Below are 20,785 nucleotides of genomic sequence, written 5' to 3'. Positions count from 1 at the left end.
AATTCATCTAAACCGATTTTATTAAAGGATCATACAATTAATTTTTATTGCGCATTTCCTAAAAGTCATTAATGATGACCGAAAATAGTGAAAATACAGCAGCAATCAGTTTGTTGAAATTTGAGTTTGGAAAATTGTTATTTAAAGAAAATTTTGAAATCAGTTTTTCAAAATGCATTACAAAGATTGAATCATTTTACAATAAAAAATTAACTGAAAGTGGAATTACTGCAAAAGAAGATTTGAATAATCTTAAAAGTAATTTCTCACGACATTGGAGATTAAGGAATTATGATTCTACAAATCTAATGCGCCATCATCCCACTAACTCTGAACAATTTGTGATCTCTCCTGAGTATTTTGTTCAACCATGCCAAACATCACCATTAAGAAAAAGAGGACGACCATCAAAATCATTAGAAGAATTGTGCGAAAGGAGGCAATATCAAGCGGCAACTCAAATAGCCGAAGATTCTGAAGACTGCATTTATGTATTACTAAAAGCTGTTCAAACAGCATCACATAGAAAAGGATGTAAATTCTTGAAACAATTGATTAAGATAGTCATCGATAATATTGATAATGCAGAGGAGCTTCTTAGTAAAATCAGTACACAGAAACCAATTAAGATGGCGCCAGATGAGGCATTAAATCTTCTTATTGATAATTCATTATCGAAAAATACATACCAAAATTTACGAGTTGAAATGAAAAGTAGAAATGTCAACATCTTTCCAACATATTTTGAAGTCTCTCAAGCAAAGAAGAAATGTCGTCCAGATGAAATCCAATCATCTGATGTGAAAGTGTCACTTCAATAAAATCACTATCTTGTCACACAATTTCGAGGATTGTACTATTAGAAGAAGATCAAATTGTGAATTATATGAAGAAGATAAATAAAAGTGTTATTGATGCTGAAATGATCTTCGCATACGGTGCTGATGGAACAACTGGTCAAATTGAATATCACCAGGCGTCATCATCTGGTTTATTAATAGATGACCACTCGTTATTTACAGTTACCATGACACCATTACAGCTAAGAAGTAAGCTAGATGGAGAAATTTTATGGAAAAATCCTACTCCTCAATCTTTTCGATTTGTGCGCCCCCTGTCTCTGGAATTTACTAAAGAAACAATGGAACATGTTAAGGTAACCTTCCAACAAATTGAAGAGGACATCAAAAACTTAGCTCCATATCAAACAGATACTGGAGAAGAGTTGCAAGTTAATATTTCATCGTTGTTCTTTCCGACTTTAATTGATGGGAAAATTTTAAATTTTTTACTTGACAATAAATCTTCCCAAAGCTGCCCCATTTGTAAATCTACACTAAAGCATTTTAACAACTTGCCAAACTTTGATAATGATCAATTTAAGCCAAAAGGTGATTCGTCCCTTATTTATGGTTGCCAGCCTTTGCATGCTACCATCAACACTCTCAATTGCTTGCTTAATTTATCATACAGAAAAAAGTTAGAATTATGGCAAGTTAAAGGTGAGGAAAATAAAAAAGCTTTAGCTGAAGAGAAGGACAGAGTTCGACATAAAGTAGAGGACTTCTTTAAGATCAAAATTGATAGACCATGTCAAGGCGGACAGGGAAATACAACAACTGGTAAATTATGTCGGAAACTTTTCAGTAAACCTCATGATCTCGCTAAAATTTTAGAACTAGATGATGAACTTGTATCAAATTTAAGCACCATTCTAGCTGCCCTTAATTGTCACGAACATTTGGACTTTGAAAAATTTGGGTCCTTCTGCCATGATACATATTCCTTATTTATTAGTATGTATAAATGGTTCAACATGCCTGCCTCTCTTCATAAAATTCTTTGTCATTCAAAAAACATTATTATGACACTACCATTATCACCTGGATTTTTTGGTGAAGAGGGAGCTGAATCTTGTAATAAGTACTATAGGCAGAATCGAAGATATCTTTCTCGAAAGTGTTCTCGTAAAAGTAATTTGCTCGATGTATTTAATCGAGCATTAGATTCATCGGATCCTATAGTGTCTTCAGCAAAACTGGATGTGAGAATGAAAAGGATTAAACATCAGGTATCAGAAGCTCTCAAAAACTTCCTATTATTTAAAAATTATGAACAAGAAGCTGATTGGGACACTACAACTGAGGAATCAAATTTCATGGATTTAAATGAATGTTCTCTTATTGACTATTTTGAAGACATAGGCTTAGATATTTAGCAGTAAGTTTTGCATATTTATTAATTATTAAATAACTGCAATATCTACCTACCTATAATATCTTATAATATAGTTCTTTATGCTATTATAAAAAAACCAAACTATTTTTCATTTACTTTTTATTGAGAACATTTCAAAAAATTGAAAATCGGATGGATTTATGCAGAAAGGAACCAACCCACAAAATCCTTTGTTAGGACAAAGAACAATCTTCAAATCTCCAATTTTGCAAATATTTTGATGAAAACCAATATGGGGTTTATGTAATGACATTTACAGGCATGAACAAACAAAATAATTATCACAAATATTTTTGTGCAAAATTTGTATACTTTTGTCCCATATAGCATTGGTCGCGTATTTTTACGAAGGAAAAAATCCAAATACGCACTTTTGCGTATAAACCGATGCATCGCCATCGTAAATCTCGTAAATCTCGTACGAGATTCCCACCGAGTCCGATAGTAGTGGTATTATTATTATTATTATTATTATTATTATTATTATTATTATTATTATTATTATTATTATTATTATTATTATTATTATTATTATTATTATTATTATTATTATTATTATTATTATTATTATTATTATTATTATTATTATTATTATTATTATTATTATTATTATTATTATTATTATTATTATTATTATTATTATTATTATTATTATTATTATTATTATTATTATTATTATTATTATTTTCGTTTTTTTTTTTTTTTTTATCATTATTTACAAAGAGAACAACAAAAATTTTGAGGCTTTTAAAGATATTTTTAGTTTGTAGAGATCCATCCTACATACTAAAGCTCTAAAAAATTGCTCATATTTCATAATTACTTTTATCGCGAAACTGTTTCCAATGTCAGCTAATTTTGTCATGCAATTTTTTGGCAAAAAACTTACTATATAACCCAGTTTAAAGTCAAGTGAAAAGCGACAGAGGCAATCTCTTTTTCCTTAGCTCAAATTTCCGTAAATCCAAAATCAATTTAGAGAAGTTTTGATCAAACTTTTTTGTGAATATGTTTTTTGCTGGTTAAGAAAAATTAATCAACAATCTTTGGACTAGATCAGTTAAAATATTTGAACCCATAAGAGTAAAAGTGGACCAAGTCCATATTTCTATATTGTTAGAAATAAGCGTTCTTAGTGTTTGCATATATTATAAATCAGCCATATGTAATATTATTGATGTCTAGTATCATTTTAAATCTTTTTTCTTAGACAACAAGAAATGTGAAATGCACAAATAAATTTTTGAATAATTATTAATAATATAATAATAGTTATGGACTTGGTCCATTTTTTCTCTAAACATAATCAACAAAGCGCTAAATCATTTTAGTGTAAAATCATGAACAAATTTCATATTATTCGTTTACAATAGCAATTCAAATTAAGACAAGTAGTACAAATTCATACTATGTTGTAAAAAAACACAATTACTATTTACTAATTATCGGCAAAAATAGTCCTCATTATTACAAACAGTACAATAAAAACCACACGAATTTACTGATCATCATCGCCGCTGTCATCGAGCAGTTCATCTTCTAGTACATCCTTGTTGTGACCGCTGTGTTCCAACTTTTGATAGAAGTCATGATAGATGGGAGGAATATACTTTAACAGTTTCATTAGATCTGAGTATTTTTCTTTGCTCAGTTTTGTTGCTCCACAGTACAGTGGAGCCAAACTCACTTCACTAAGATTCGTTTGACGTCCGCGTTTCGCTAGCGAAATGAAACTGAATGATGCGCCATCATCTAAAGAGTATTTAAAGCACAGTTTGTATGGCTCGTTCTTTCTAAGTTGCAGCCATTGCATATCCAGCCAGTTGACCTTCTGATCACTCTCATCCACTTTCCAATTTGTAATTAATTTCAATAAGGGCTCCACACTCTTGAAATTATCAGCGCTTAATCTTGCAACACTAAAGCGCTTCTTCATAGAGCAGTTCTCGATCAATTTGTACCACTGTTCTGGCACGAAGATCTCTGTGGATTTTGGTTTTGCTCTCTCAATTATTCCAAAACCTGCATCGTTAGGCAAATAAGAATGCCCAGAGACCATAAACTTATGATTCACCAGTTCAATACTCATCGTCTGCGTCAAATGCATCCATAACAGTGTAATTTTTATATTTCGATTTTGGCCGCCGCACGAGTCGCTGAATGCTGTAATAGACGTAATATCCCTATTTGCCAGATTTTGACAATATGCCAATAAGCATGAACCGATCTCACCTGCACCTCGTGAGGCTGTTCCCTCATGCCATACATTCATCACTGCATTGTCATTTTTAAGGTCATGAATGCCTAGATTAAACACTGATAATTGCCGGCAATAATAAACTTCCTTGGTTGTAAGGCAAGGCAATGACATGACCTTTTGCAGGTCAAAACAAAAAGACGCATGTTTATTGTCTTCATTTTCCTTTTCTAGTTTTAAGGATTGACGCGCCTTCTCTGCTTTGCGCAAATGAATCTCATGCGCTGCTTTTAGTTGAGATTTTTGGTGTTCAGTTCTTTCTATTTCAATGTCTGTTTTAAAAATGTCACATTTCTTGCACGTATTTTTTAGTGGCTGATGGAACGTCAAGTTAAATTCATGATTAAAAATGTCCCAAAATTTCCACTCTTTTTGGGGTTCGACTGAATCCTGTATGCATTTTTCTCTATACATGTCGTACATAGTGGATACCGTCAAATGAGCAGGTAGAAAACGGCGAGATGCACTGTGACTTCTAGTATAGTGACTTTCGTATGTGGGAAACATGCGAATATGATCTTTAATGCGAGTGATGTGTTCCTCATGAATGCGTTGTGTCTTGTGATCATATTTTCCTCGTCCATCTTTGCCTGACACACCACCATTCTCCCGTTGGTTGACTAACGCACGATTTAGTCGACCGCTGCTAATGTCAAATATCGCCAAGAAGTATGGTTTGCAAACAGTAACGGGCTTATTATCTGCAAACACAGAGTATACTCGTGCAAAATCCTTTGCATGTTTTTTTTCATTTTTCGTAATTTTGTTTTTTCTTACTCTTGGTCGTCTACGTTCTACTGTTGATTGTTTCACGCAGCCAGCAAGAAACAGATTTTGTGCATCAAAATCTCCCAATTTCCAGAAATTTTCAAACAGAGTTTTAGTCTGCTCTAAAGTCAAATTTTCAGCACATTTGTTTTTGCAACTGTGATTTATTAAATAATGTTCGTTTAATTTCTTAGCTTTTTGTAACGTTCCGCCATGCTTTACATATTCGCTACCTGTATTTCGTAAGCGCTTAATCACATTTTTCTTCCAGTTCGTTACAAAATGTTTTCGTTTTCGAGGGCGTTGATCGGTTACAATCGGAGATTCAGTTGTTACAATCGGAGATTCAGTTGTTACAATCGGAGATTCAGTTGTTACAATCGGAGATTCAACTGCTAATGTAGAACGTTCTGTCTTTATATCTGCTGCTAAGTTAGGATCTGCAATTGTTGTATCTGTAGCTAGAGATCTCTGAACCTTCTTGCACTTTATCAATGCCAGTGACACCATGTGTGCGGCTCGTAAATGCATGTTTACACTATTCTACAATAAATATTTTTTAAATATTACATACATTCAGAATATTATTAGAAAGAATAATGTACATGTACACAACATGCATGCAAGTGCTCCCCTAGCTAGATGTTATTAAAGCCACAAAATAGACCTTTCTAAAGAGGCTGTAACTTTGGTAGTGACAGACCATTATATCTACTGTCTAACAAATCAATATTTATATTCCTGCTGAGAGCATTTGAATAAATCTTATATTATCGCTCACCAAACTATTTCAGTTTTGTCACTTTATAAAGTGTGAAAGTGCTGTATACTTCACTATATTAATATAAATCCATAATCAGATATTCATTTAAAGCATCTTACCTGTACACATGTTATTCTTGTTCTAATATAATAATAATAATTCTAAGAAAATGTGTAGTTTATGTGGTCTTGAATCTTGATTTCTTACATTAAAGCAATATCAATGGACTTGGTCCACTATTACTCTCTATACCTGGTGATTTATTGTTAGAGTAAAAATGTGCTGCCCTCTGTTGAATAAGAAATAAATGTGTTATGGACTAGGTCCATTTTTGCTCTAAAAATATAACAAATTTTTAGCAGTTTTACATACATAAGGGTCATTTGAAAAAAATTGGACTTGGTCCATTTTTACTCTCATAGGCTCATTTAGAGATCTTAATTTTTTCTTTTTATCTTATACTTTAAAATTGTAAGTTTACTTTTAAGTAAATAGCTAATGAATTATCTCATCCCATTTTACTCTCCAAATTGTTTGATCATAACAGTGTGCTGCAACTGATAATTTAAAGAACAAACTCATAGATATAAAAAGCAATCTTGGTAACTACTATGCTGATTCATATGCTGGTGCTCTCAATATACCTAAGACTCTTGATGTTCCTAAGAAATAACCAAGATTGTCTAGCAGATAGATTTACATAGATACTTCTCCTTCTGTTTCTGATTAAACATTGTATTACTTCTCTTAGTAATAATTGAAGCTGTGTTCTTGAGAGTCTTAAGAAAGAATCTACAGTAGATGTTAGATATTAACAGCGTTTTTTTTTGCATAATTTATTAAGTTTGTTTTTAAAATTAATTACTGAAATGGAATTGACAACATCACTTTCCAATCGATTCCAATTTTCAACAATACGGTTTGTGAAAAAATAATGTCTCAACAAGAAGTCTGGAACATACTGCCTTCTCAAACTTTGATTGTTCCGTCTGGTTAGCCTAACCAATACTTCTGGTTCACGATGCCAATTGATAGTATCATGTTTGTTTAGGAATTTATACGTTTAGAAAAGATCTCCGTTTTCTCTTCTATTCGATAGATTTTGTAAGTCCATTTTCTTTAACCTTTGCTCGTAACTGTCTCCCTTTTTTTTGTAGCCAAGTTTTGTAGCTTTTCATTGAACCGATTAAGTCTATGTCCCTAACAAAATATGGGTTCCATACTTGAAAAGCATATTCCAAGTGCGGCCGAACGAGTGACTTATATAACACTTTCATTGATGTTTCATCTGGATAGAGAATTGCGTGTTTTAGCATACCCAATTTTTGATTCGCCTAACCATTTTTTCAAAATGGTTTTCCCATTTTAAATTGTCCGAAACATAAACACCTAGTTCTCTTTCCAATTTCGTTACTACTAGTTCATGTTGAATTGTATCTGATTCTGTAGTGTCGTGTTTTAAACTATATGCTTTTTTCGGATTATCACGACCAAAATGCATGATTTTACATTAATCTTTATTAAAACTGATTAGCCATTTTTTTGTCCAGGTAAATAAGATATCAAGATCATACTGTAGAGAGTGGTTTATTTTATTTTTTTCTATAATTGCAATTATTTTTAAATCATCAGCATATAGCCTTGCTTTATTGTTCAATTTTTGTGTTATATCATTTATATAAATTATAAAAAACAAGGGTCCTAAAACAGATCCTTGTGGTACCCCACTACAAACTGTTTCCCATTCTGATTCAAATAATCTCAAAACAACTCTCTGTTTTCGATTTGATAAGAAAGCTTTATACCATTGCAACAATTTTTCAACAATACCAAATGATTTCAGTTTTAAGAGCAGCCTGGAATGCGGAACTGAATCAAATGCCTTTTAAAAGTCCAAAAAGGCAACATCAACACATTTACCACAATTTATCAATTCTCTTATTATATCTAATGTTTCAAGAAGGTTTGTCACACAATTTTTTGATTTAACAAAGCCATGTTGTTCTGGTATTGTTAACTTATTTTTAATTAAATGATTCATTATTGTATCCTTTTTAAGCAATGGGGTTGGGCAAATTTTTTCTGTTATACTTTCACATGTTGGGATATTAGTTAGGCTTTCGTTTATAGGTACAGAATTGGAAAATCTATTTAATTGATTAGCAATAACTTGACTGTCAGTTGATATTTCGTTATTTCCAGTTGAAATTGCTCTTATATGGTCTTTAACTTTTAGCTTACTGTTAACATAAGCATAAACCAAGCTAGATATACGAAAAGGAGAGGCTGTAAACACTAAGTCTAATATATTGGTCAATTTTGTGTCATCTAGTTGGAATGTTGGTTTTTTACATGTTGTGTACATTTTTCAATACATTCCAGAAACTGCCTCTCTTTATTTGTGATGCAGACACTTTCGTAACTAGAATTCCATATACTGTTCAAAGATGGAAAATTGAAATCACCACATATCAAAATTTCAAAATATATTTTAGTTCTTAAGAAATAATTGTAACTTTCTTTAATGGAATTGATTATGTTTTGGCAGTTTACCAGATCATCACTTCCCGGTCTATAAATACAGCTACATAGTATGCATTCATTGATTAGTTTAATTGTACACCATATTGTCGTAGTACTTGTAGACTTCCTTATTGACTTCAAAAGAATCAATTTGGTCATTTAAATAAATACAGACTCCACCACCTCTGGTATTCTTGAGGTCTCTACAATAAAGTTTATATCCAGGTATGATTGTTGCTGAAGTATCATTCCACCATGTTTCTGTAATGAAAAATATGTCTGGAAAACTTAATTCGATTTCAATCAAAACTTCGTGTAGTTTACTTTTTTCAAATGACGTGGCAAATGACGTGGCATTGGTATATAAACATTTCAACCTATTTGAGTTGTATGCAGAACTTATAACTGGTTCTTTTGCATAATCATTTGTCCCAGTTCGTTCAAATATTCGGATGTTATTATTATTTCTGGCCACTTTATACTCAAACTGCTATGTCTTACTGGTCATTTAGTTAGTAAATAAAAGGTAGAATTTATCTAGAAGGAATGTTTACAAAGGTTTATCTGCCACTCCAACAACTATTATAATGAAATTAAAGATTGCTAATGCTCTAGTCACGGCATTAGCCGTATTAAGGTTTTACTGATTGGAGGAGAAAAAAAAAAAGGACATAAAAATACTTTTTAACCTTTAGATAAAATATTTATCTAAGTTTTTTGTTATTATTATTATTATAACTAAGATAATTTATCTAAGTTATCTTAAACAGTTTTGTTTAAACATTTTTTAGTTGTTGTTGAGGGATAATGTCAATAATTGCTAAAAAAAAAACAACAAAAAATGTTTTTTTTTGCAATTTTTGGCATTATCAATTGTTTAGAGGTAGATATTTTCACTTAAACGTCCAATATAAATATTGCTTTATCCAACTTCATCAAATGAAAAGCACCCAAGTTTCCTACTCGAATGCCGCTATACACTGGCAGTATTATCCCAAAAAGAGAAAAAACTACTTTTTTAAGTTTTGTCCTGAAAAATGGTTTTAAAATGTCTTTATTATTCAGTTTTTCATAAACTATTTGTTTTTTTTTATAGGTTTAAATTACTAAATGAAGAACTTGACCCTTTTCAGATAATTGTTAAACAATTTTACTGATCACTATAAAACTTTTATTTTTAAATATTTTTGAAACCCCTGCTAGACGAAGATGAGGACTTTCCCAATTGACATCTTGAGGGCATTAAGGTAGAGAAAATTTCTGGCAACAATGCTTTTTTCTATTTTATGTTTTGGTAAAGCATCTCCCAAAAACACTAAATCCTTTTCTTTTTTTTATTACCGAAGTTCTTTTTCTATTACTTAAGTCCTTCAGAGCAATTAATTCACCATCTTACTTGTTAGAATAAAAATAAGTTGTCGGCTTTTACGCTTAAAATTACTTATTTTTATATCTTTTTAAAATATAATTTTTACATTAGTAATTATCAACTTAAATAATAAGGTAGCAGTTTATAAGTAAGTAATTTATTAGTAAGTAAGGAGGTAGGTAATAAGGTTGTAAGTAATTTATTAAAGTTTTCGATTTAAAATAATTTTAATAATTTAGTACTAATGGGTCACCAACTCTTATATTCAAAAAAGAACTTGAGAGTGATGAGTAGAAACTTTTTTTTACAATGTTTTCCGAATATTTTTACAACTACTATTTATTAATAGCTTGTTTTTAATAAATACAACAATAATCAAATTAATTATAGTTATCATTTTACACAATGTACTAATTAATATATACACTTTAAAATATTTATTAAAAAAAAAAAAAAAATTAAACAACTTAAGTATTTATGTAAAAAAAAGAAAAAGAACTTTTAAAATTTAAAGTCCGAAGTCAGAAAAATGTAAAAACATCCCAAACTGTTTTTTAAATTTTATTTAGAAACAAAGCTATTTTACGAGTGAAGTGAAAAATTATTAGACAAAAAGATGCCATAATATATATATATATATATATATATATATATATATATATATATATATATATATATATATATATAGTGTATATATATATATATATAAATATATATAGTATATATATGGTATATATAGTATATATAGTATATACAGTATATCTAGAATATATAGTATATTAATAAATATTAATATATTGTATCTTGTTATATATATTTGAGAAAATTTTTATAAAAGAAGAATCAATTTGTTTCAAAGTTTACATGAAAACATGATTAGACAACATTATTACAAATATAAACCACCTGTTGTGAACTAAAAAGTCACAAGGTAAAATTTATCATTGTAAAATTGCCCCTTAATTGCTATATCATTAGCATAAATGAATGTTTTATAACGCAATAGTTGACATAACAGGTTATGAAAATGGAAAAAAATTTTTTTTTAATAAAAACTTTTTTCCTCCTTTATTGACAAATTTTTTTTCTTGTAAGATCAATTAAAGCTTAACAAATTCAACATTTATTGATTTTTAAGGCTTCCAGTGGCAAAGGTATTGGTCTCCAATATCAATTTAACTCACTGGTCCAGTTGGAATGAACTTTGGCTGAATTACTTTATCAGCGCTCTCTTCTAAAATATATAATAAATTATTTTTTAGATTAAACTAAAATACTCATAAAAGACTCATAAAGTATGAGAATTTTCCTAAGCATTACAAAAAGTTAACAATTGTAACAAATTAAAATATGCTAAGTTTACCTTCTTGAAAATCTTGTCCAGCAGGTACACGTTCCCAAAGTAATAAAGTAGCATCCATTCCTCCAGTAGATAACAGGAATTTATCATCACAAGTCCATCTAACATTGGTCACATGACTGCAATGACCCTTGTAAGTGCGGCATTTAGCACCACGCATCTATTTTTGATTAACACATATTTTTATATATAATAAACATTTGTAAACATGAATCACTGATAACATATTTGATAAAATATGTATATATACTAAAGATTTGAGTGAAAATAAATTTCTTTAATGCTGAAAAAGATAAATATAAAATAACCAGGAAATCATAGAAACATTGATTGAAAAAACTTACTAACCAACACTGGGTAGCGAAAGATTTTTACCAAACCAAAATCATCTCCTGTAGCTAGAAGTTTATAGTCTTTAGTGCGGTTTGATGTGTTAACATCTGTTACATCAGTAAGAGGAGGATAAATACCTAAGTCAAAATGTTGAAAGATAAGTGCAATAAACGTGTATTTAAGTTAAATAAAAAAAAAAGTTATTTTGCTAAGGTTAACTTTAGAGCTAAATACAACAAAAGCAACAAAAAACCTAAAAATCTTTGGTTAAATAGTTGATAGTTTAAGGTTTTAATAAAATGCTACTTTCAAATTAACCACCTTTTACTGTTGGACCTATAACACATGTGAAATCAGACCAATCTAGTCGAATAACTACATCTGTACCCATTGTTTTTCGAGTACCTGAAGGAATTTCAAACAAAAGATGTTCACGTGCTCCAGAATTTGTTTGAATAAGACGACCTAAATTCAATTTTAATCTTCCACATTAAAATATTGCTTTTTTAAAAAAAAAAGGAAAAATATCCTATATTAAACGTATATCTACGGCTATTGGCTATAAGTATTAAGATACCATCTCTTGACCAATCAAAATGTGTCAAGTAACTTGAATTTCCTTTGCAAACAGCTTTCTTGCGGCCTTTTTTAACATGGTACACATCTAGTATGTTATCATGAGATGCCACACCAAGATACATTCCATCTGTAAAAAAATAAATAACACAGAAAAAGTTCCATAAAAACTATTGATGAAAGTAGTTGAAGTTAAAAAAATCACCTGGTGAAAACTTTATATCTGAGATTTCCTCATTTCTATCTTTTGTAAGAACTAATGTCTTTAGAGTTTTTGAATCCATAATCATAAAACTTCCTAAGTGGAATTTTAAAAAAATATTTAAAAGAAACAAAATAATAGATGCTGTATAAAAATTTAAATGTCGCATTAATGCAATTGTCTATCTTAACATGATAAACAACAGATTTTGAAATAAACATTTTGAGATAAATTTAAATAACTGTAATATTCTACTTTCTTATACTTACCATCATTGAGCCCAATTGCCATTGTCTCACCATTAGGATGGTAACAAACACATCGTCCACCTTTCTTTAGAACAGCCACTTTTTTCATTACATGTGCCCCAAGGTTCCAGATCCTTAGTGTCTGATCATCACTTACAGTAGCACATTCAAATTCAAAAGGATGAACAGCAAGACCCCAAAGTTCACCTTCGCCATGTCCCTGAATAGAAAAACAAACATATCCCAATCTCATATTCAAACTTACATAATAAAAAATAGCAACAAGCAGGATGCTTGTTGCATTACTCCTGAAAATAAAATAGCATCAACTAAAGAATTACCTGGAGGATCATTTCCATAGAACCATCATAATGTATTTGTATAATTTCATCATTCCCTGTTCCTACAAGAATATTGCCCTCATCTGTATGGATTGATCGGACCTCTGGACAGTCACGAAGAAGAATTGTACCTGAAGGAAACTGTGAAGTTTCAATTTTGAATGCACGCAATGCTTGACTAAACATCTCATCCCATACTACAACAACACCATCTTTTCCACCAGTCACAAAACCCTATCACAGTCAAAACACAGCTTTAATGCTGCAGGTGTTAAATTCATAACACAAAAGGTAAAAAAAGTTTTCAATAAAAATGTTTAAAGTTCAGATGTAAAAATTAACAAGGTTTAAACAATCTAAAGCATATTTTTCCCAAGCTTTAGGTTGGGAAACCTCATTAACAATATGCTTTAGACTGTTTAAATTTGTTTTGTTTTGTTTAAAATCGTTTTCCCAACCTTTAGGTTTGGAAAACAATTTTAAACAAAACAAAACAAATTTAAATCGTTTATTATTATTTGGCCCTACCCTAAGATTGTTTATTATTACTTGGCCCTACCCTAAGTCTTTAAAAAAGTCTTATGCCCCCTATATACCATACACATAATTTTAGATATTCAAAAATTGAATTGTGTACTAAGAAAAAATGTTAATATAAGGTTAAATTAAAAAGTAACCCCTACAAACATTGGGAAACACTGACTTAAACTGTGTAAAAAATCATGAAAATATTTTTTCTACCTTATCTTTTGATTGGAGTATGGCAAAAATTGCATATACAGGTCCTTTATGTGCTGGTATAGCCTTTCTGTAAGTACTACCTTGCCATACATATATTTCACCTGATGCAGCACCTGTATAACAAAGATCTTCTTGGGGTGAATGACATATACATAACATATCAGTAAGTTCACCTGGTTTCCCACAGTTTGTTGTTCTCTTTTCTATCTTTCTATCTAAAAAGATAAATAAATAAATTTTATCTAACAAAATGTTTAGTACAAAATTAAAAAATAAATATGATGCTGAAAGACATACCAACTATAGTCCAAAATTTGATATGTTTCACTCCTACTGAAGCAAACTTATTTACTTCATAGGGATTCCATTCTAAATTGTAGATGACATCTTTATGACCTCTAAAATTTAAACGAACTTTAAATACGAAGGAACAAAAAACAATTAAGCTTGTTTTACAATTTTATTTCTTATTGAAAAACTACTGAAAAATTTAAAACTTGAACAAGATAAAATTTTTTCTTAATTTTTTAGTTAAGAATGTCACTAGCAAGTTATGTTTACAATGGATTTTCTTCTTGATGTAAGCTGGTGAGCATTTTTTTTATATTTACCTCGTAGTAGCAAGCTTTTCTTGTTTTTTCCAATTCCATACACATATGCAATGGTCATCATCTAAACCTACATCAGCAAGCATTTCACCATCCCCTATAAAAATTAGTTTTGTTATAGTAAATCTTTTTTTGAATAATATATAATAGAAATGGTTGAACAATATATAATATAAAATGTTGGAAAAATATAACAATTTTAACAATTTTAAAATTACCTGAAAAATCAACACATATAATTCCTCTTTTATGAAATCCTTTGAGAACAGCAATACATTTTAAAGATATAATATCCCAGATATGAGTGCTAGGTTGCCGCCCAATCTAGTAAAAAATTAAAACCTAAAATGATTTAATTTGTTTTGGCTAATGAGTGATTTTTTTAATAATTGTTATTAATTTTATAGTTTTTTTTAATACATATAATCAATTTAAAAATAAATCAAATATAAAAAAAAACAATAACAAATAAACAAAAAAAACAACAAGCAAACACAGTTTCATTGGTTATTTAATAGTCAAATGAAATGATTACGACAACTTTTGTTAATGTGTTATTAGATTTTTAAGCAAAATTTGCTTTTTAAATGTTTACAAAGTATTTTTTTGAATTCTTAATTACCAATCTCTTCATATTTTACTTTGATAGCTCCATATATGCTTTCATAATTAGAGAAACACATGAATACACACTTTTAATTCTTTTATTTAGTAGGAGAGACTAGGGCTAGTAGGCTACAGTTTTAGATTTTGAGTTCTATGCATTTCTGGGTGATTTTTCTTGAAAATATCAAACTGCAGTTTAGAGGAATAATAACTTAGCATAAAATACCATATAAAAAAGAAAAGTTTAGCAACATTAAATCTTTTTCAAGTGCAATTATTTTTATGAAAACCGTGATTAATTTTCATCTGAAAAAAATTCTTGAACTTAACTTTGTTTTCCCTCAAGCAAATACATTATTTAGAACAAAAGAGTAAACATAAAAAATTAGTAAAAACAAAAATATTTTTAGATAATTAACTTTGTTATATTAGTATGAATAGCAACAATTATATTACTAATCACCATTTTAGTTGTCACAATTGTTAAATAATGTATTTCCTATTATGCAGGATTCATGAGCTCAAAGATAACATTTAGTTTACTGATTCCAGGTAGATAACATTTAAATTACTGATTCCAATACTTTAAGAAAAGGTCAGATTTTCTTATTAACAGCTTTTTGAAATAAGTGGTGAACAACTCTTCCCATGCTGCTTCATTTTTATTCCAACTCTATGGCATTTTTATACTATTAGCTTTTTTAGATTGGAAAGCTAAGTTCCTCACTTCTTTGTGGGAAAGTCCATAATAAATGTCAGAAGCTTTTGTGACATATTGTGCTAAAAGATCTTCTTGTAAATCATTAAAGACCCAAACAAACCCACAAAAGCAAATAAAGTATTAAAAATGTGAACAGAGTATTAAAAATAAACTAATACTGCCCTGATACTACAATCCAATTTAAACTAGTTAAGTAAGAAAGTTCCTTTTCTGGAAGTTTCTGATAGAAAATTTTTATGTTAAATGCAGTGTCAACTTACCTCTGTAAGCAACTAATTGCCTAGATACACTTTTTTTTTTAAATTTGATGCACATCAAAAAAGGTTAAAATCTGTATAATCTAAAAAAATTTACCTGTCCAGTTGCAATCAAATCATGATCATCTTGAACAGTAAGACATAAGATATCATCATCATGTCCCATGTAAAACCGTTGCTCATGAGTGTGCTGGTTATAGACAACACCAACACCTGCTGTGTGGAAAACAATTTCATTTGATTGAGTGTAAAATAAATTGTTGCATGCATTATAGCCATGATATCTATTTAAAACAAGAGAGAGTTTTATTAACTCATTACTTATAATTAAAAACAGCTACAAGCTTAAGAATAAACAAAAAAAAAGGTAATTTAGTACCATGCAATGGTAACAGCATAAAGTCATTATTATTATTATTATTATTATTATTATTATTATTATTATTATTATTATTATTATTATTATTATTATTATTATTATTATTATTATTATTATTATTATTATTATTATTATTAATAATAATAATTTGTTTATATATTATTATTATTATTATTATTATTATTATTATTATTATTATTATTATTATTATTATTATTATTATTATTATTATTATTATTGTTATTATTATTATTATTGTTATTATTATTATTATTATTATTATTATTATTATTATTATTATTATTATTATTATTATTATTATTATTATTATTATTATTATTATTATTATTATTATTATTATTATTATTATTATTATTATTATTATTATTATTATTATTATTATTATTATTATTATTATTATTATTATTATTATTATTATTATTATTATTATTATTATTATTATTATTATTATTATTATTATTATTATTATTATTATTATTATTATTATTATTATTATTATTATTATTATTATTATTATTATTATTATTATTATTATTATTATTATTATTATTATTATTATTATTATTAACTATGTTAGCTTTAACTATACAAAAAATTGTTTCACCTAAGAGAGTTTTTAAATTATAAAAAATTTTTAATGTAATATTTATAAATTAAATCAAACATAAACAATTAACAAATTAAATCAAAATATTACCCAAATGCATATTTTAGTTGTATACCCTCTTGTGGTTTTTGTGCAGATTTTTCAGGATTCATAAGTGCTTTCTCAATTTGGTCATTTCTTTGAGGTGACTCAATACTCTCAGGTCTTTGAGTAGTAAATCTGCCTGGCTGATGATTTCTTAACAACATGTTTGTTTGAAAGGGACATTTAACATTAAAATGGCTATTAGTAAGACATTCTACACAATGAAAAGTTAAGCGAAACTTTTCCGCAGAAGCACCTGAAAACATTTCTTCATCAATACAAGACCAATCAGTATTTCCTAAAAAATGACATTTGGTAAATCTAATTAATTGAAAGGAAAGACAAAAAATACAGAGGATAAATCATACTACTGTAATTTTTTTTTGCTACTATACATATAATTGTCCTCCTAATTATTTACTAATTATTTACTACATCACAATTTGAAAATATAGGGACATAATATCAACTAAAAACCCTAAAAAAACCTTTTGAGGGGTGATACTACATGTCAATAGGAGTTTATTGCAAGTAATTTAAAAATCCTGGTTCAACATTAACAAAACAGTTTCTGAGTAAAATGCAATGATAAACATAAAATATACATGATTCTATGATTCTATATAATGACCACTTTCTTGTTGTTGTAATCCAAAATAGACATTAGCAGCTGCTTTTAATGCTCTCTTTGAGAGCCATCTCATTTGTATTTTTCCAAACCCCTTGGTCTCACTGTAGAAGCCAAAACCATCTTTTTTTATAGCAATAAAATGAGGTAGATGGAAGAAAACTGAATGCACTTTAGGTGTATCAGAAGTGGGAAGGGTGATGAAACTTTTTTAAAGTTCCTAATTTTTGCTTCATATTCAGGATCTAAACTGTTACAATAATCTTTACAATAGCAAGAAGGTATGAATGAAGCTATGAGCTTGACCAATGTCTTAAATTTTAGAGAACCGTTGCAGTTTGTGAAAGCTTTTCAGAAGCTTCATGCAATAATATTTTTGAAGTCTTTTGATTTTTTGGTGTCTCCTCCAGAGTTTTAAGTCACAAGAAAAAATCAAAGAGTCATTTAAGCTTTTCTATTTCACTTTTACAGGTTCAAAAATGGCTTTGAAACTATGGTTTGCTTCAGAGTATCTTGTATAAGTGCTACAAGGAATTGTTATTTGAAACTAGTTGTTTTTGATGATTGTGGTGATATTAATTTGGGAGTATTCTGAACAGGACAGTGAGATGGGGATTTATTCCCTTTCATTTGGATGTGATTAAAACTTTTAAGAAAGATCCTCCACCATCTATTCCTATTTTCACAATGGCTGAAGCATTGAGTTTTATTGATGCAAATAAGATATCACTTAGATTGTTCAGACTGTATTAAGGCACAACTTTATGCTTGCTTGCCACATTAAACTGATTAATTTGTTTTAGAGTAGTTCCTAGTTTTCTCATATTGTTGTTGGAGAGTTCAGAATTCTATTGAATCTGTATCATGCTTGAGTTAAGAAAGCTTATTTAAAAAAGCTAAAGTTTAGTAAACAAAAAGTTATCAAACTGCCACTTAAAAATAACCACAAAATATAATATAACTTTTCTAAGAAGCAAAAGTTTTCCACTAGGCTGACTTAGGCATATAGCAGCATTAGGGGTATATTTTTAGAAGCAATCATTGCAGATGCTACTTGCACAGTACTAATTTACTCTTCTTCAGCCAACAACTTTAACTTTTCATAATTAGTTCCTGGAGTAAAGTGATGAGAAAGACCTTAACCTGAGGTTGACAAACACTTTAAACAACGCTTTTCACCAATGTGATACCTGCTGTTGTAATTTTGATGTTGAAGCTACAGGCATCATTAATGGAGGCAAGCCTTTTTAGCTTGGAAATAAGTAATGGAACTCTATTACCTTTTAAATTTATATCACTTTTCTTGATACAAGCCCATAATTGAACTTATATCACTTTTCTTGATACAAGCCCATAATTGAATTGCACAGAAGCAATTGTGTAAGGTGGATATTGAAATAGTTCCTTAAAATTTTGTAAGAATAGTTTGAGTGATTTTCTTTAAGCATATTAGATGTATTCTTGTAAAGTGTAAACTAAATGTGAAACTCATGTAGAGTGAGTTTTTAGGAAAAGAGAAAATGTAGAACTGCAACATTGTGTTCACTGTGAGAAAGTTATAAAGCCTCAATTAATTTGTGGTCACCTCATGCAGAGGAGACCTAAAGTCATTCTGTAGAGTTCATGAGTTCTAGAAAAAATAGGTATTTAGAGTTTGAAAACAATAAAGAAAATGTAAATTCTTATGTTACAATCAGAGAATAGTTTTTGTTTATTATAAAACTATTTTTTTTTTTAAATTTTGTTTTGGTCTATTAAAAAACAAAGAAAGCAATACCTTTTAATGGTGAAAATAGTGAAAAGTAATGAAAAACTTAAAACTTAAAAAAGACTTTAGACATTGAACCTGTTTTTCAAAGTTATTTGTTAGCAACTCCTGTTGGCATGTAATATAACTCCTTAAAAGGATTTTTCAAAGATGTTTAGTAGGTAATAAGTTCCCATATTTTCAAACCGCAACATTCAAATTGAAATTTTGTCCTCTCACATTTCTATTATTTTACTTTGTCACTATTTGTTTATCTATGCTAAAAATGGATTAAATTATAGTTTGCATTATTTGTTAACAAAACAAAATGCAAGTTGAAATAAATCTTATACAGTTTATACTCTTTTTATCAATACCTTTAACAGAGGCCATTCTTCTGTATGCTTTATCATATCTCCACCATGCAGTATTATCTGGTGCTTCTTTATAAATCCATAATATAATTCGACTATAGCGCAGTAAGTTAGGAACCCTACCAGGACAAGTAGAACTAATAACTAATAAATACATCATAAAACAATCTAACCATGCTAAGATATCTCTCTTTAAGATAGCTTCTGATTGTTCAAGGTTGCTGGCATGTCCTGTTAACAGAGCAAGTTGGGAAAAATCTGCATAGCTTCCAGACAAAACAACTTTTTCAAATTCACTTGAAATAATAGGTTCAATTGGTCCTAGTTCTTGTCGCCTCCTAGGATTTTCAGATATTAAATTATTAGTATTAATTAAATGATTACCCTTTTGAAAAAAAGGTTCTGCTGCCTCACCATATTGATTTATTTTTAATGCGTTCATTGAGTTTCTTAAGTTAAATCCTGTGGTATTTCTATTTGAGTTTACAGAATTTCTTGAAATGCTATGAACATCAGAGCGTAAATTTAGAGAAATATTTTCATCATCATCATCATCAGCATATGTAAAAGGTTTGTTGGGAGAACCTTCAGGGGTTCCAACCATCCCAGTCCATGCAGGGGTAATATTCTTACTTGCTGCTGTAGATGTGGCTTTTACAGGTCCAGTTGATCGGGGTGGTATCCTTGTTTTTGGCATTATTATAAAAATGTTTTATTTATTCTACAGACCAAAAAATTTTATTTAAATAACTCAACTTAAGTTTAAAAATAAAAGAAACTATTTGAGAAAAAGTAACACATGGAATTTTGAATAATCATTGAAAATTTAAACTAAAACCAGAAAACTGATTTTTTATCTTCAATTATTTCCGCTTTAGTTGAAAAATAAAAAAGTTAATGTTTTATTCTATGCCCTTATAAATTATTTTAGAAATATATTAAATAAATAGCATAAAAATTAACAATTACAAGATAAGCAGCGATAATACTTATAAAGAAAGCACTGTTAAAATTCATTTCAACAAATGTCTTTT

General features: G+C 28.9%; 2 protein-coding genes across 3 annotated transcripts; both read right to left on the bottom strand.

The window, feature by feature from the left end:
* Positions 1 to 3,559: 3,559 nt before the first annotated feature.
* LOC149894561 (uncharacterized) lies at positions 3,560 to 5,794 on the bottom strand. Its single transcript, XM_090065413.1, has one exon. It carries the CDS (start codon positions 5,792 to 5,794, stop codon positions 3,737 to 3,739), a length of 2,058 nt encoding a protein of 685 aa, XP_089921539.1. The 3' UTR covers positions 3,560 to 3,736.
* Positions 5,795 to 10,841: 5,047 nt separating this feature from the next.
* On the bottom strand, positions 10,842 to 20,504 carry LOC145192001 (echinoderm microtubule-associated protein-like 6). Of its 2 annotated transcripts, XM_090088992.1 has the most exons (15): positions 19,755 to 20,503; positions 17,009 to 17,300; positions 16,009 to 16,195; positions 14,546 to 14,651; positions 14,331 to 14,424; positions 14,017 to 14,117; positions 13,720 to 13,934; positions 12,979 to 13,212; positions 12,659 to 12,857; positions 12,393 to 12,485; positions 12,189 to 12,317; positions 11,933 to 12,076; positions 11,627 to 11,748; positions 11,282 to 11,438; positions 10,842 to 11,152 (listed from the first exon to the last, which is right to left on the bottom strand). In XM_090088992.1, exons 1-15 carry the CDS (start codon positions 20,446 to 20,448, stop codon positions 11,094 to 11,096), a joined length of 2,826 nt encoding a protein of 941 aa, XP_089945118.1. In that variant the 5' UTR covers positions 20,449 to 20,503; the 3' UTR covers positions 10,842 to 11,093. The 2 variants fall into 2 exon arrangements, with proteins under 2 accessions (XP_089945118.1, XP_089945121.1); XM_090088995.1 differs by lacking the exon at positions 10,842 to 11,152 and having other exon boundaries at positions 11,623 to 11,748; positions 19,755 to 20,504.
* Positions 20,505 to 20,785: the final 281 nt, after the last annotated feature.

The sequence above is a fragment of the Hydra viridissima genome, unplaced genomic scaffold (genome assembly GCF_058129835.1).
Source record: "Hydra viridissima isolate aposymbiotic clone 2 unplaced genomic scaffold, HvirCarnegie_v1 scaffold_1, whole genome shotgun sequence".
Classification (NCBI taxonomy): domain Eukaryota; kingdom Metazoa; phylum Cnidaria; class Hydrozoa; order Anthoathecata; family Hydridae; genus Hydra; species Hydra viridissima.
Note: the sequence above shows the minus strand (reverse complement) of the source record. Positions and strands in the feature narration are given on the sequence as shown.

Excerpts from the sequence above, each read along its gene's own strand:
- LOC145192001 (XM_090088992.1), bottom strand. The coding sequence starts at position 20,448 with ATGCCAAAAACAAGGATACCACCCCGATCAACTGGACCTGTAAAAGCC. Across the intron at positions 16,196-17,008 it reads CAACTAAAATATGCATTTGG|ATATCATGGCTATAATGCAT; the intron begins GTAATATTTTGA and ends TGTTTTAAATAG. Across the intron at positions 12,077-12,188 it reads TTTTGATTGGTCAAGAGATG|GTCGTCTTATTCAAACAAAT; the intron begins GTATCTTAATAC and ends AATTGAATTTAG.
- LOC149894561 (XM_090065413.1), bottom strand. The coding sequence starts at position 5,794 with ATGCATTTACGAGCCGCACACATGGTGTCACTGGCATTGATAAAGTGC.